This window comes from Acanthisitta chloris, unplaced genomic scaffold, assembly GCF_000695815.1.
Source record: "Acanthisitta chloris isolate BGI_N310 unplaced genomic scaffold, ASM69581v1 scaffold8715, whole genome shotgun sequence".
Lineage (NCBI taxonomy): Eukaryota > Metazoa > Chordata > Aves > Passeriformes > Acanthisittidae > Acanthisitta > Acanthisitta chloris.
The window spans coordinates 301-16,700 of record NW_008672054.1 but is presented as its reverse complement, the minus strand read 5'-3'; the positions used below and the strand labels follow the sequence as shown (position 1 = coordinate 16,700).

General features: G+C 43.0%; 1 protein-coding gene across 1 annotated transcript in view; it reads left to right on the top strand.

The window, feature by feature from the left end:
• Positions 1-12,024, top strand: part of RLF (rearranged L-myc fusion) — a gene marked incomplete at its 5' end in the record, with an annotated part of 39,979 nt that extends 27,955 nt beyond the window's left edge. Inside the window, 3 exons of the mRNA XM_009074364.1 lie at positions 846-982; positions 4,785-4,926; positions 7,312-12,024. Of these exons, the coding sequence (XP_009072612.1) occupies positions 846-982; positions 4,785-4,926; positions 7,312-12,024 (4,992 nt within the window). The remainder of the gene's footprint in view (positions 1-845; positions 983-4,784; positions 4,927-7,311) is intronic.
• Positions 12,025-16,400: the final 4,376 nt, after the last annotated feature.

The window sequence follows — 16,400 nt, the reverse complement described above, 5'->3', positions numbered from 1 at the left end:
AAGGGTAAAAGCTTGAAAACTCCTGGGTTGGGATAAAAACAGTTTCATAGGGAAAGCCAAAGCCACACACACAAGTAAAGCAAACCAAGGAATTCATTCACTTCTTCCCACAAGCAGGAGGAGTTCAGCACCTCCAGGACAGCAGGGCCCAGCACATGTGACAATGACTTGGGAAGACAAACACCATCACTGCAAACATCTTCGCCTGCCTCCTTCGTCCCAGCTGTGTCTCTCCCAGGCTCCTATGCACTCCAGCTTCCTCACTGGTGTGGCAGTATAGGAAGCCGAAAAGGTCTTGGCTCCGTGTAAGCTCAGCAATAACAGAAACATCTCTGTAGGATCAACCCTGTGTTCAGCACAAATCCCAAACAGCCCCAGAGCAGCCACTGGGAAGAAAGTTAACTCCACTTGAGCCCAAACCAGCAAGCTTATCTAAATACTTTGTGGTTGTTCAGGACCAGTACCAGAGGACAAAGAGCACAAGATTGTCTTTTTCACAACTCATGACCTTTCTGGACCTGGGTTCTGATTTTCAAAGCACAAGAATGCCTGCAAATGCAAAGGAGGGAATGGGAAGTTTTAGGTAGATGATTGCCTGCATGCCAGTATTTGGCTAAGCTGCCCAAAGTGGAAGGCTGTCCCAAAGAAAACTGGGAAGGGGCCAGAACTAACAGGTGAACTTGTCATGCCATTTTGTAGCTGAAAGGTGTGTCATGAGCTCTGGGTGTTAAAAGGAGACATAATGTTTTGGTTTTGAGACCATTTTCTTGGACACAGTAAACACATTTGTTCTGCAAACTTGCTGAGAATGAGTGCCTTTTAGTTCTCTTTTTTTTTTCTTTAAGATTGCAAAGGTGGATTGCAAAGAGGTACTGGACATCATATGTAATCTGGAATCTGAGGGTCAAGAAAACACTGCATTTATTCTTTGTACAACATATCTTACTCACCAGCTTCAAACAGCAAATGTGTATTGTTCTTGGTAAGTATAAGTATTGCTGCTACTGCTCACTCTTCCTCACTGGCTTCAGTGCAAGCGAATTGAGCTAATACAGTACAAAAATATGTCAAGAAAGTGGATATATCCTTACTTTGAGAAGTGCATCAGACGGAAGCATTTTCTAGATAACTTGTGGCACAATAATTACTGCAGTGCTGAAGCAGTTACACACTGCTTTTGTCTAAATCATTTAAAAATGAACAGTGCTGACCCCCTTGGCATGAGCAGTAACCCCTCCACAGGGCAATAGTTCTGTCAGTGGTGCTGTGTCAGTGCTCTCTGGTCTGATACTAAACACCTGAGCTTTGTGGTTCCACAAAGTATGTTGGCAGTAGGTTCTTCCTTCAGGATACTTGGCCCCATGAAAGTCTGATGTGCTTTTTCAGTCCTTCCACTCAGCTGTCAGGACTAGGGATGTGCAGAGGCTGCACCTGTATCACCTCCCTGCTTCCCTCCAAGAGCTTTTTGAGATTTTTATAATTTCTATAATTCTGAGAATTACGGTACTAGATCTTGGCCAGATTATGACTGTGGAACTTCTCTGTCCTCTTAACTGGCTGAAGGTACAAAACATTTTGGGCCTCTGTTTCAGCAGTGGCAAACTCACAGAGCCAAAGCAGAGGAGTTGGTTTCTACCCTTTGCAAAATGGGTACATAGTTTTGGCTTTCAAGGCGTGGCTAAATGTGTAGCTTCTTCCAATTTAAATCCTGTTCTGGATTAACTTTACATGGCCAGACATAATAAGAATATTTTGTGAGTTTGGATCAGTTAGCTGTGGCATTGTTCATTTACTCTTCTCCATATTTTAAAGCCATTAAAAGAAGCTTTTACAGAACTTTGGTGTCAGCAGGGTGATCGACAGCTTAGCCTCGTCCAGTCATCTACAAAAAGACCAGAAGTATTTGCATAAATATTGCTTCTGCTTCAGGCCAGAAATGTCTTTTGGAGAAAAAGTATACCTTATAGAGAGTAATGAACTTGTGGGAGACTCGGAGGGGAGAGTTCACCACACTTGAAGTCCTAGAGGTTGTTTTTCACCTTAGATATTTGTCATTAGAGATTAGAGTCATGTCCAAAGAGATAGTAGGCTGGAGTCCACCCCATGTTCTCTTTTTAAATAAAGAAACAAACAACAACTAACATTCTTCTGGGGTGAGTTATATGCGTTTTGCTGTTGTCCAAGCGACTTGTTCAGTTCTGAAAGCTATATCCCTGGAGTGCATAGGAAGAGGGTTGGACTTCCGTGGCTGAGACTTTGTAACTATTGGGCCAGAAGAACAGACTTGAGGAGGTAGCATTTGTTACAGAATAACATCTCTTTGTGACAACAGATTTGGGTAGATTTTTTTGCTTGCAGAATGAAGTCTGAACTGAGACTCATTAGAATTGGAATGAAATGTTCAGATCCTGTAGCTCTAACTCAGAGCTGTAGATTTCTCATCTTCATGTCAGTCTGCCCCTGAGGCTAACTGTACACAGAATGTGGTGAGCAGGTACTTTTACATCAGTGTTAAGCTTGGCTAGCCCAGGTGACAGGCAGTGAAGGTTTGAAGATGTTAGCACAGTCCAGCACCATAGATATGTCCCTGTTCATCCTGGAGCCTCCAGCCTGTACCTCCAGAAGATCAGTAAACCATCTAAGTAGGTGAGTTGATGTTCTTGGTGTCAAGCTTTATTTCATAGCTGAAGATGAAAGTGAACTTAGGTTTGGATATGTTACTCCTTGCCAAAATTGAAAGATTCTTCACTGGTTCATGCTGCAATGCATAAAATATGTCATGCTGCTTTTAAGACTGGAGGTACTGCCTCCAGCATTGGTGACTGTCACAGAAGGAGTGCTGCTCAGGGCAGTGGTTCTGAGGGAGCTGATTGCTGCAGTCTCCAGGGAGCCAGGCAGGTCCTCAGTCCATAAAGTAATTTATCTTTAGCATTAACACAAGTGGCCTTAAGTGTGATCTGTAGCTAAGCACAACCTCAGAAACCTCTCTCTGGTCTGATATGCTGATATGCCTTTTTTTTTTTGCCCTTCTGAATATTGTAAGACGTGTCTGTCTGGAGATCTTTGTTCTCTGAACTGCCTCATGTCAATTTTGAAGTGGAAAATTGCCCAGATACTTGGAGTTGCCTTTCCACATGTGTGTAGATTATCTGCCGAACACTTCTGTATCAGCATCCTTGAGGATCCCTTCCAGGAGCATACTTGAGCTTGGCAGAAAGAAAGGGTGGGATGAGAAAGAGAAGAGTGCAAACACTGGAAACTTACTGTTCTGCCAAAAAGCCTTGGGAGTAAGAGATTACCCAGAGTGAAGTCCTTCTCTTGCTGTTTTCCCAGCTCCCAACTGCATAAATGTACTAAATAGATGGACAAAATGAGTGATGTCTTCCTAAACTATTTTTCAAGTTTGTTTTGTTTCCGTTGTGGTGATGCTGAGTTAAAAATCTTCTGTTTATATGTATATTTTCTGCTTTCCTTGCATAAGCTTCCCTTTGCACAGTTCTTCCATGTTGGTCATTCTGATGTTCAGTTAAATTTTACGTTTTTGCAGCTTTTGGGAGCTAACGTGCAGTAGAAAACATTGCTGATATTCTGAGTGTCTACCGTTTTCTTCTTCTCTAGTTCTGTTTGAAGATTTGCCATTAAAACATCTTGCATTATACTGCTTGTATGGTAACTCCTTGTAGGCCTGTCTGGCTTCTCAGCTGTCTCCTCCTGGCTGTGAAAGGCTGTTAATTGTATTTCTAGGCCTTTAAACAAAAAACAAAAAACCCCAAACAAAACCCCCCAAACTGTTACCAGTAACTATTGTCCATTTTTGTGCAATAAGATGTATCCCAGAACAGGCCCTATTCCCTTTCCCTTGCCTTAATGTGTAAGAGTAGGATTGCAGTCATGCAGAGGAAGAACCTCACCAGTGTTCCGTGTAAGGTTTGCCCGGATGTGTTCTCCTGATGATTGATTCTTGAGGCTGGGACTGACCTTGCACCCAGCAGCCTGTGTACGTGGGTAAATTAGCAAAGGTGGGTAAATCAGCAAAGGTGAAGTTTGCTCTACCAACGGAACAGAAGAAAATGCTTTTCAAGGATATAAGAGAGATGGATCCTATGGTTCTTACACTTTTGGGCACTTTGTGTGCTGCAGAGCAACAGCAAGTGACAGGTTGCATCCTTCAGTGGCTGTAATGCCTTGGTTATAATAAACTGCTTAACAGCACAGCTCTGTGCTCTCACGGTAGGAGCAGGAAAGCACATCATTGCTCAGAGGTAGCAGACTGCCTTCAGCTTACAGACCCGTTACATGGCGCTTGGCAGAGGGTGTTCTCTGAGGGCTCTGGCAGTTGCCAGATACATCATCTGGCTGCGGGTGTCAGCAGCTAAGCTACTCACCTAATGGAAGAGAAGTGGCTACTTTCCATTATGATTCACCCTACCCATTTTAAATTTCTGTGTGAAACGTAAAGGCTCTGCAAGTGTGGGAGTGTCTTGTCTGGAAAGGAAGTCTGTGTGGCTATAAGCACATGCATTGGGCAAGATGAATCCCAGTGCCAGTGTCTTTCCCCAGTAAATATCAGGAGATATACTGTGTTTTGATATGGTTCTTGTTTGGGAGTGAGGCACAGGAACAGTTCTGTTAAGCATCCCTTGGAGATCAGGACCAGGTGGAAGTGTGTGCTGTCCTCAAATACGACTTGTCTTGTCCTGGTGTCGGCTCTGAACTGAAGTGTGTGACTGCACAAATTGTGCATATCTGCAGTGTTCTTATATTCTGTTTTCAACTCTTTGCAGGGAACTGACACTTTTCTGGAGCAAACTGCAGAGAAGAATAGATCCTTCTTTAGATTCCTTTTTGGAGAGATGTCGCCAGTTTGGCATCATTGCCAAGACATTGCAGCACCTTTTTTTCTTGATAAGAGTCATACAGTCTGAAGTAAGTAAGCTGCAGTGATGAGTCTCTGGCCACAGCCAGAGCTGTTTGCATGACTTTGTTATTTTTCTTAATGATTTTACTGAGCTGATAAGAAATAGAGCTTCTTTCATTATTCATGCTTTCTGATGAAGTGCCTAATAGCGTGCTAATAAAAATCTCTGGACAACACCTGACATTGTAACAGTGTATAATTTTGAACTCTTGAAGTGACCTTCAGTCATTGTGGAGGAGTTGGGTTGTTATGTTGAAAGTACAGAATGACAGGGCTGCGCAAACAGCACAGCTGTGTGTTGACGTGCCTGTTCAGAAGTGAGGACAGGAGTTTTCTGCAGCATCCGTAGGAGATGGAGGCTGGACTGGAGCGTGTTATAGTTTATATTCTGAGAAAATACCTTTTCTTCAAAACATGTGATACATCTGGACTTCTACCTTCTGTTCTGCCTGTCTTTAGGAAGTCACAGGAAGATGCAAAAGATGCTTGACAGCAGCTTTTATAAACTCATCATCTTTGAGGACTAATGGAAAGACTTTAATTGATCCCAAGAGGCCAGTCCAGCAATGCTCCTTGTGAGCAGAGCTGCAGCACAGCTCGGCCTCCCTTGGCTAGTGCTCAGTGTCTCTGTCTGCCTTCGGCTGTACTGCCTCTTAACATTGGCTGTGCTGAAATTTCCCATGTCTGGTCACTATGAGAGTAAATTTGTGTAGGGCAATTAGGATGAAGAGGAATCAGGCAGACTTTATGGGGGTGGAAAAACAAGCTAGCTGACAGGAACAGGATTTTAACTCTTAGTAGCAGTATTACATGGATCATAGACCTTAAATTAGATATGCAGTTTTTCCTTAAGAATGTCACTGTTTCAGAGATTTCCTCCTGAAAAACAGCAGTTTTGCACACATAGAGTTTGCCACATGAACTTCAATTTTATGAGTGTTTCCATTAACACTACCCTCTCCTGTTTCCTCATCTCTTTGCATTCTGACACGGTCATGAGTTAACTAAGAGTTAAGATGGATATGGATAAACCATACAAGATTCGTTTTTTCGATTGCATTTCTCTCCAGCTTCAGGTTTGTTTGCCTGAGAGTCTCTTTCACTTGCTGGAGTTAATACTGTGACCCAGAGAAGTTACTGAGTGTGGTTTGACAAGGTCAGAGTAAGAGCCAAAGTCCTGGTTTAGAGTCAGAGTAGGATCAGAAGTGTTCATGATTGTCCTTTTGACAGATCACAGAGGAGTGTCCACAACTCTGATTTGGCAAAGATGCATTCTGCCAGGGGTTGCACAGAGACATGTTTGGTCCTAGTTTCCCTAAATTTGGCCCATTTCTACTTTTAAGACATTCATGAATGTCCACTTTATCTATAAATCATAATACATTGGTAGCTATATACCAGGTTTTTGTGTGTTTCCTGCTAAACTATATTAAAATTTCTTGTGGAGAAACAGCCTTTAAAATGGTTAGTGAATTAAAGAAGCACAGCATGATGTCTGGTGGGCAGTGCATGCTGAGTGTAAGAGCTTGCTGGTTCTGTTAACTCAGTCCTTTGGCTGATGACAGTCTGGGCTGGTGCAGGTGCAGCTGTGGTAGCCACATGTCAGCTCTCTAAGTTATTAATGAGCATCTTCACTGTTAACTTGTCTTTACTAATAATGGCTGAATAGTCATGCATGCAGATTCTTTATGCTGAAAAATACGCTTTTGGGACTAGGTAACCTTCAATGTTGTCCATGTAGAATTTGTAACATACGATTTTTTTGAATCAGCATGTGATTAATGTAGGTGTCGTCCTAATACTGTTGAGCAGGCTTCTCAGAAAGTGTTTGGATGCAAAATGCCAGTTCTGTTGATCAGGAATCATTTCTGCTACTGCACTGCTTATGCTGTTGAAGGTTATTTTGTTTCAGGGTGTGAATTGACAGAAATTTCCTTATTACGCAATACCGCGTGTTCTGAATTAATATCCCGTGTGGATGCTGCAGGAGGAATGTTCATAGAAGATTTACATCATTCTCTTCTAGACATCTGACTTACTTATGATTGAGAATCACTCAGTTAGGAGAGAGGAATTAGAGGAGTTCTGAAGATGTTTTGTGACACCTAATGCCTAAACTAGTTCACGTGACTCCTCCAGAGTGCAGTTAGTGTGCAGTGGTTTCCATGGCTTGAAAATCAGAAGAGGTTCCTCACATAAACTACAGCTCTCTAGAGGTGCTCAGTGACTCAAGCACTTACTGCTCAGGAGTCTACATGCATTTGGGCTGGGCTGTAGTCTGTTGGATGCTCTCTTCGTGCTTTTCTTTCTAGAAAGAATGTACTTATCAAAGAAAAGTAACATTTGTTTTGTGACTGTTTGTTGTTTGTTTTTTTTCTGGTTTGTTTAAACAGGCAGAAGAAGCAGGACTTGCCGTGTCTGTTTTGCTGTGTGTGAGAGCCCTTCAGATCAGGTCCAATGGCAGCGATGAAATGAAGACATCAGTGTGTAAAACAATTGCATGTCTTTTACCAGAGGACCTTGAAGTTAGAAGAGCCTGTCAGCTCACCGAGTTCCTGCTGGAGCCAACCTTGAGCGGATTTAATGCATTGGAGGAGCTCTATATGCAACCTGATGAAAAATTTGATGAAGAAAATGCCCTGGTTCCAAATTCACTGCGCTGTGAGCTGCTGTTGGCCCTCAAAGCATATTGGCCATTTGATCCTGAATTCTGGGACTGGAAGACTCTGAAGCGGCACTGCCTTAAGCTGCTAGGAAAGGTAGTATCTGACTCTGAGGATGATGCAGGTTGTCATATGTCAATCAATGAAACCGACATGTTAGAAACTTTCTTTAGTGACTGTGATGAGACAAAAGAACACAGATATTATGATGGGAAAGGCACAATGAACCACCCTAAAGAAAAAGCAAGAGTAAAAAAACCAATTGGTTCTTCAGAAAGATACCAGAGATGGCTTCAATATAAATTCTTCTGTGTGCTCTGCAAAAGGGAGTGTATAGAGGCCAGAATACTGCATCATTCTAAGATGCACATGGAAGATGGTGTTTATACATGTCCTGTGTGCACAAAAAAGTTCAAGAGGAAGGAATTTTTTGTGCCACATGTAATGGAACATGTTAAAATGCCACCTAGCAGAACACACAGACCCAAAAAGAAAATAATCCTGAAAAAAGAGAGGTCACCACAAAAGACAACAGGTCCCAGCAGCCCACTCCCAGCATTTCAGGAAAGGCCACACCAGCCACAGCTGCCTGAAAGCTTCGACAATGACACACATGAATATGTCACGTTCAGCCAACTGGAGAATTGCCACCTCCAGGACAGAGACATCTATCCATGTCCTGGGACGGATTGTTCTAGAGTTTTTAAGCAGTTTAAATACTTGAGTGTACATCTGAAAGCTGAACATCAGAATAACGATGAGAATGCCAAACACTACCTGGACATGAAGAACAGGAGGGAAAAGTGTGCGTTCTGCCGCCGACACTTCATGACCTCCTTCCACCTGCGGGAGCATGAGCGCGTGCACTGCGGCCCTCAGCCCTACATGTGTGTGTCCATGGACTGCTACGCCAGGTTCGGCTCTGTTAACGAGCTGCTCAACCACAAACAAACACACGATGACCTTCGTTACAAATGTGAACTCAATGGCTGTAACATTGTTTTCAGTGACTTGGGACAGCTATACCATCACGAGGCACAGCACTTCAGGGATGCATCATACACCTGCAACTTCTTTGGTTGCAAAAAGTTTTATTATTCAAAAACTGAGTTTCAGAACCACCTCGCAGCACACAATATCCAAGTGTCAAATGGGGAAGGGAAGGTTTCAAAAGACAAATGCAATTATCTCCCAGAGTCTCAGCTGCTTGAGCAATCTGAAAATTCCAACATGAATGATAAGTTGGATCCTTCAGGCTCTCAGGAAATTGCACAGGTGAAGGAAGAATCTCTCTCTGACAGTGAAGATCTAGATAGTGGAAGTAACTGCAGCCTGCATTGTGGGGAGCACAGGGCAGATGCTGCAGTAGGCCAACATCAGGCATCTCCTTTGCTGCTTGAAGCAGTGGCTCACAACCAGTCAGTTCCAGGTTTTGTGGTGGCCCAGGAAGGAGTCTTCCATCCAGCAGATGTGAAACAGCAGTGTTCCAGTGCAGCAGTTTGCTTTGATGAGAAAGGCCTTTCCTATGGTTTTGAAGGCTGCTGTTCCACGCACAAAAACTCCAGAAGTATGCAAAAACAGCTTCGCAGGACCCACCCATACAACTTTAAGGGCAAAAGAAATATGGAGATGAAAGCTAAAGACTTTCTCAATCTGTTGAGTGATGCTCAGGACAGTAAATCCCCTACAGACATGAATACAAAGTTAGATCATAATTCTGATACAAATGCTGATTCTCCAGAAAGCGTGTGTTGTGGTTTGGATGCTAAAGGAAGCAATGGCCTGAGGGAGGAAACGTGTCCTTCTTCCCCAGAAACATCTTTTTATGACAGTTCTAAAGAATCAAATATTGAAGATAACATGTTGGAACTAATGTTAGGTTTGAAACATCTAAGCTTAAAAAATGCTAACATTCAGAATTCTTCAAGGCACAAACATTTTTTGGGCTCTTTGCAGTCCTGTTCATCCAGGGACGTCAAGTGCCCTGAGTCAGTTGATGAAACTACCTCAGAATTTCAGCTTCAAGAGCAACAAGGTAATTTACCCAGCCAGTACCTTACTCAACTGGCAGCTAAACCATTCTTCTGTGAATGTCAAGGATGTTCTTGTGAGTTTGTGACCAGAGAAGCTCTCTTAATGCATTATGTGAAAAAGCATAACTATTCAAAGGAAATGGTCCTTCAGCTCAACATGTTCCAGCACCGGTACTCACCCTTCAAGTGTCACATTTGCCAAAGGTCATTCACGAGGAAAACACATCTTCGGATTCACTACAGGAACAAACACCAGATTGGCTGTGAGAGGGTGGCTCACAAGGTGTGTCCTAATGAGAAGTTTGATCATGTAGGTTTATGTGCAGAGGACATGCATAAAAATAGCACTGCCCCAGCTCCTGCATGCACCAACAGTACTGGGTTCCCTGAGCATCCAGACCACTCCCAGCAGCTGTGTCATCCAAAGAAGGAGGACTGCTGCTCCGAGACAGATCTGGAGTCCAGTGAGGAGACAGACAACAATGGAACAAGAAAAACATCCAACATAGCTTCTCTGGCGAGTCATGGGGAAGAACTGGAAGCAAGACAGGGAAGAGGAAGCAAAAGAACAGTTGCTAAAGGAAACTTATGTTACATATTGCATAAGTACCACAAACCATTTCATTGTATACATAAAAGCTGCAACTCAGCATTTACAAACCAGAAGGGTTTGATTCGCCATTACAGAACTGTTCACCAGTACAATAAGGAGCAGCTCTGCTTAGAAAAAGACAAAGCAAGAACAAAAAGGGAACTTGTCAAATGTAAAAAAATATTTGTATGCAAACACAAGGACTGTGGTAAGCGTTTTTTGTGTTCTAAAACTCTTTCTAAGCACTGTAGTGACTTCCACAACGAAGTCTTAGAGGATCAAAAACTGCTTTCTGAAGCTGAGTCTGCCAGATTTGCTTGTAACCAAGCCCAGTGCCCTGCTGTGTTTTATACATTTAATAAGCTTAAACAGCACCTAATAGATGAACATGCCAATGAAGAAAAGTTGAACAAAGATTTTGAAATCCATTGTGACCTTAATGGCTGCAATCGAATTTTCACAAATTACAGTCACTACTCTCAGCACGTGTATTTCAGACATAGTGAATATTATGATAGTCTCTTTGGAAATCAGAGAGAGGAGGAAGATGAAGATGAAAGTGAGCAAAATGGTTTGAAAGACAGCTTTGACACGAGCAAGCAGAATGAGAAGCAGTTAAAAGAGAAAGCTAAAAGAATTAGGAGAAGTAGAGAAAAGCATTTGCTGAGTTTCAAAACAAAAGAGGAAGCCCTACAAATGTGCAAAGAGAAGTCTAACCAGACACAGTACCCCTGCATGGTCCAGGGGTGCCTGTCTGTTGTCAAACTGGAGAGCAGCATAGTGAGGCACTACAAACGCACACACCAGATGACAAACATGTACATAGAGCAGCGCCTGCAGAAACTTGTGCTTTGTGTTAAATATGGCATAATGATTGAAAAGCAGAGTAGCTCTGACACAACTTCAGACCTGGACAAAAAGGGTGCAGAAGTTAACGAGGATAAATCAGCTAATCATGAGCCTGTGCAGGAGAGTGACAAAACTGTTGTTCCAGGCCCTCTCTGTGATCTTCCGGACATGAACAATGAAGACCAAAACCAATGTCCACCAAGCAGTGTGAGCTTTGATGCCAGTGCCTTTGTGTATTCAGGCACTTTAAAATACAACCACGGTTCAGAGAACACCTGTCTTGAAGAGCCTGAAACCAGGGAGACAGCTGTGTCTAAAACTGAAGATTTTTCTGAAAACACTGAAAGAGAGAATAGCTCTTGTCTCTCCAGTGTACAGTTAGACTTGCCAAGAGAGAATGATCCAGAAGGATGTGAAAACAGTGCAGTTAATCAGAATACAAAAAGACATGTACTTTGTGCTACAAAAGACAGATTTCAGAAGCCTCCAGTGTCCAAACCATTTGATTTAAAGACATACAAACCAATGGGATTCGAGTCTTCATTTTTAAAATTCATTCAGGAAAGCGAGGGAAAAGATGACGACGATGATGATGATTGTGATGAGGTGGTAGAATGGGAGTCTCCCGAGCAGGTGCCAGTAGATGAAACCCTGCAAAAAGAAGAAGACAGTCAGGGGGATACATCAGTAAACAGCTTCATAAATGATGACAATGTGATCATAACCCAGAGTAATCCTGAGCAGCTAACAGAGATTCAGCCCTTGCTGTCAGAGTCCTCATCTGCCCCTTCACTAGAGAACCTGAGGGCGATCTTGGACAAGGCCCTGACGGACTGTGGAGACCTTGCCTTAAAACAGCTGCATTACTTACGACCAGTAGTTGTTCTTGAAAGATCCAAGTTTTCCACACCCCTCATAGACTTATTTCCAACAAAAAAGGCAGATGAGCTGTGTGTAGGAAGTATGTAAGTAGCTTTGCTTAGAGCAGATTGCCTCCACTACTGCTACATGGGGAGAACTTCAAATTAGAACAGTAATTGTTACTGTACACACTTTTTAGGTTAGTTTAGACTGTTTAATTCTATGAATGTATAATATCTGTCAAAAGTATTGACCAAGTTAATTTAGCTCCCCATTTTTTTCAATGAACAATGATGATTTTGGTGCTATTTAACACATCAGAATACTGGGGGCTTCCTCTGAAGAGTAAATGTGCATGATTGTATATGGAGCAAGTACTGGGGTACCAGGGTTTGGGGGATGATGGAGTTATTACTTGACTTGAATGTGCACCCTAGGGTGCTTTGTGTAACATATTGTACACTACAGCATCTTATATTTTTTGAGTTATGAGTTTCAATAAATTACAGTTTTTCACCCATTTGTTTACTGTACAGTAAACCATTAATGTGCTTTATTTGTAATTGAGTTTGGGACCGTTCTGATTGCATTGGACAATGTTGCTTAACTTCTATGCATTTGTAGATAATTTATCAAAATGATGAAGTAGTTACAGAAAAGTCAAGTATTACATTTTATTTTACAACATTCTCTGTGCTTTTTTCAGACCGGAAAGAATTATAATTAGTACAGGCAGAAAGCACTTGCCAAATAGGGATGAGAAAGTCCTTGTTCTTCCTTTAGAGGCAGAAGGTGCTTCTGAGAGTGTATAGCACCATATGAGTGTGTGACAATTAATGCCAGGCTTCAGGTTAGTTGTGTCACATGGAAGTATCAATGTACATTTTGGTTTAGCTTTTCTGGTAATGGATAAAATCAGCTGGAAGATTCAGCAGAAGAATCCGCCAGTATTGTTCTGGGTTTTGTTTCTCAACACACTGGTGGATACATCATGAGGCCCAGAATCCCAGTCCCCTGTGAGCAGTATTCCCCCATCTCTGTGGAGATGCTAATGAGCAAGCAGCAACCACAGCTTCTTACTGGCTGAGGGCTTGGGTGGTGCTAGGATGTTCTGGTGTTTATACTGTGATCTGAAAAGCAGCAGTGGAAAGGAAATGGAGAAAACTGAGAAATGTTTAGAACAGGACATGAGTGTTGGCTGGGTGCAGGAATGGTGGTGGTTATCAGACTGTCCAGTGAACTGTGGTATGACCAAAACTAGGCAGAAATGGCATCTTTGTACTACACTTAGAAAGAAAAGTTATTTGAGTATCCTTAAAATGGAAGTTAGATTAAAAATCATACACCAAGCAGAAGTGTAGTTTATTGCTTACCTTTTTGTACCATTTCCTCTCCCTAAACTATAATCTTCCTGTCATGAAAGAAATACAGTGCATGAACCTTCTCATGAGGTTATAAAAATGGAAGTAAGTTTGTATGAGAAGGTTAAATAGCACAACAGGGTCAGACACCCTCTCCAGTGTGTTCCACAGTGAGTCTGTCTCTTTTAAGCAACAAAAAAAGTACCTTTTAGTGTCAAGTTTGAGTCATGTTTTAACATACTTTAATCTTCAGGATCTCAAAAGAGAAGGGATTAACTGCAGACTTAATAGACATGTGATGACTGCTTCAGGTATCAGACCAGAGAGACATTTAAAATACTTGGCTTTGAGTGAGGGGAACGAGATGAGAATTCAGGATGAAATGAGATGGAAAATTCATGTACATGTGCCACAGACCAAGGAAGTTGTGAGACACAGGCAGTGTGTAAGCTTTGGCTTTATTTAGTCCTAAAAATGTACCAAATATTTTCAAAAGTAGTTTTTATGTTATTGATGACTTCTTACAACTTAAAACACAGTGAATATAGTCAGGAAAATGGCAGTGGTTAAATGGAAGACTGAGAGTGAGTGTGGTGATACATTAGTTGAGTCATAAGTAAAGGACTTTCTACATGGGGATCAGCAGAGAGATTCCACCAAAGCAACTATCTGCAAGCTTCAAAGGCAGGAGACAATTGTGTGATGGCTCCTGAGGCTGACAGAGTCCTCTTGGAAGGTAACGAAACCATGTGTTCCTGAGACAAGTGGTCATGCCTGACGGCAATGGACATTTCATCCCTAAGCACACACAGGGGAGATCTGCTCTGTGCCAGGACCTGAAGTCATCCTGAGTGACTCAGGTCCAACGTGGTTTTCATAAGAAATTTGAAAGGTAATAGTGCTTGTTAACACAGGTCAGAAACCAGAGGAAAAATTACACATGGGACTTATTCCTGAGGTGCTGCTTTATGATGTAGATGCAGCTTTTGGTTAATGGACTGTTTAAGGTATTATATTGCAAATAATGAAAACTTACAGATTATTTTTTTACAGAGTACCATAGTATGTTAAGGGATTGGAATAGACCTTAGAGATCATCCAACCCCAACCCCCTGCCCTGGGCAGGGACACCTCCCACCAGAGCAGGTTGCTCAAGGCTTTAGCCAACCTGGCTGTGAACACTGCCAGGCTTGGGGCAGCCACAGCCTCCCTGGGCAACCTGGGCCAGTGTCTCACCACCCTCACAGGGAAAACTTCTGCCTAAGATCTAATCTAAATTTTTCTCTTTCAATTTCTCCACATTCTTCCTTGTCCTGTCCCTGCAGTTCCTAACCAAGAGTCTCTGCAGCTTCCCTGGAGCCCCTTCAGCTCCTGGCAGGTTGCTCTGAGCTCTCCACACAACCTTCTCTTCTCCAGGCTGCACAGCCCCAACTCTCTCAGCCTGTCCTCATAGGGAAGGTGCTCCAGTGCTCTGATCAGCTTCATGGCCTCCTCTGGCCTTGCTCCAATAGTTCCATGTCCTTCTTATGATGGGGACGCAAGAGCCGTGTGCAGAACTCCAGGTGGGTCTCACAAGAGCAGAGTAGAGGGGGAGAATCCCCTCCTTCACCGGTTGCCCACACTCCTTTTGTTCCCATAGGTAGTAAAAAACTGCAAATACCTTTACAAGGAGAGATCTTCCAGGGTGATTTCTGTCCTTCTGGCAGGGTTCTCAGCAGAGCCAACCAGCTAGTTCCATGTTTTTCTTGCCTGTTGTTTTCTGCTTGCCTTTGCTTGTGCAAGATCTTTGAATTTTATGATGCTGGTAAAGCCTTGTGACACTGTTTTGCAAATTCTGCATCTTGGCTGCAGTGAATTATTTGAGGGAAATTCAATTTCCAGTTCAGTCCTCACATGTCAAGAATCTGAGGGTAGTTATGGCAGAGAGCAGGGGAGGCTGAGGTGAAATCACCCTGCCTTTGGCTCTGTCAGGTGCTAAACTTGGTTTCCTCCTAAAGTTTACAGCTGGTGCCCTTGAGTCCTTCTGCTCTCCTGCCTCCGCCACAGCAGTGTTCCCTATGCTCACATGAGTTTGAAGGGGTGAGCTGGGATAGGAGAGCACTTGCTCTTAGTGAAAATGTCTGAAGATTTAGGATTCTAGGGAAGGAAGTAGTTGGGGCACAGTGCAGTGCCAGGAGGGCCCTGTCATGGACAGCTCAGAGGAGTTTGTAGAGCTTCCTCTGTGAAAGGAGAGCAGTGCCAGTCAGGGTTCACCGGGAGCAGCACTGCCCTGGTAGCTGCCAGGTGCAGTATTCCTTCTGCAGGGACAGACCAGGTTGCAGGAAACACTGGGCATTGATATATTTGATATGTCATTCTGCTAAATTGTTAACAAAGGTAACTGATGGGAAATGAGAAAATTAAGTTGGCATTATTTGATTAAAAGTGATTTAGAATCCACAGAAAGCTGCTTTAGACTGGTAGAAATTCAGTGAATGACTGACATTAAAATGCCATGTCATTCATTAATACTCCTCTTACTACTTTCTTACTACTGTCCCTGAGCTCTGCATGGCACCTGTGGCCCCAGTGCTGCTGAGCAAGCTCTGGGTTTCAGCAGCACCATGCTGTCTCCAAACCAAATAGGGTTTTGGCCCTAAATAAATAGTTGATTCATTGTAGGGCTCTGTAGCTTTTTATTTCTCCAAACATTTTTGGTTTATTCTGATTCAGAAATAGAGGAGACCTTCTTACCTCTACAGAATGAACTGAGTTAGGCAAAAACCATGACAAGAAATGCTTGAAGCATGGTAACACTGCTGAGTCACCCTTCCCTCCTCTCAAAGATGTTCTGGTCCCTCATGGCCTTTCACTGGGCTCACTCCAGTATCTCCACCTCTCTCTTGTACTGGGGAGCTCAGCTGGTGGTCCTTCATGTGAGTCAGTCCCTACCCTGGGCCAGAGCTGCCTCAGTGCATTCTCAGGGATGGTCTGGAGCAGCTGATTGTCTCTGCGGCAGATCCCTGTGTGGCCAATCCCTTGAATTCTTGCATTTTTTTAGAAAGGAAGGAACCCACATACTAGGAATTTCCTTGCAGCAGTGTCTGTCTGCAGTGGGGGCTTTATGGAACATGTGGTGTGCCA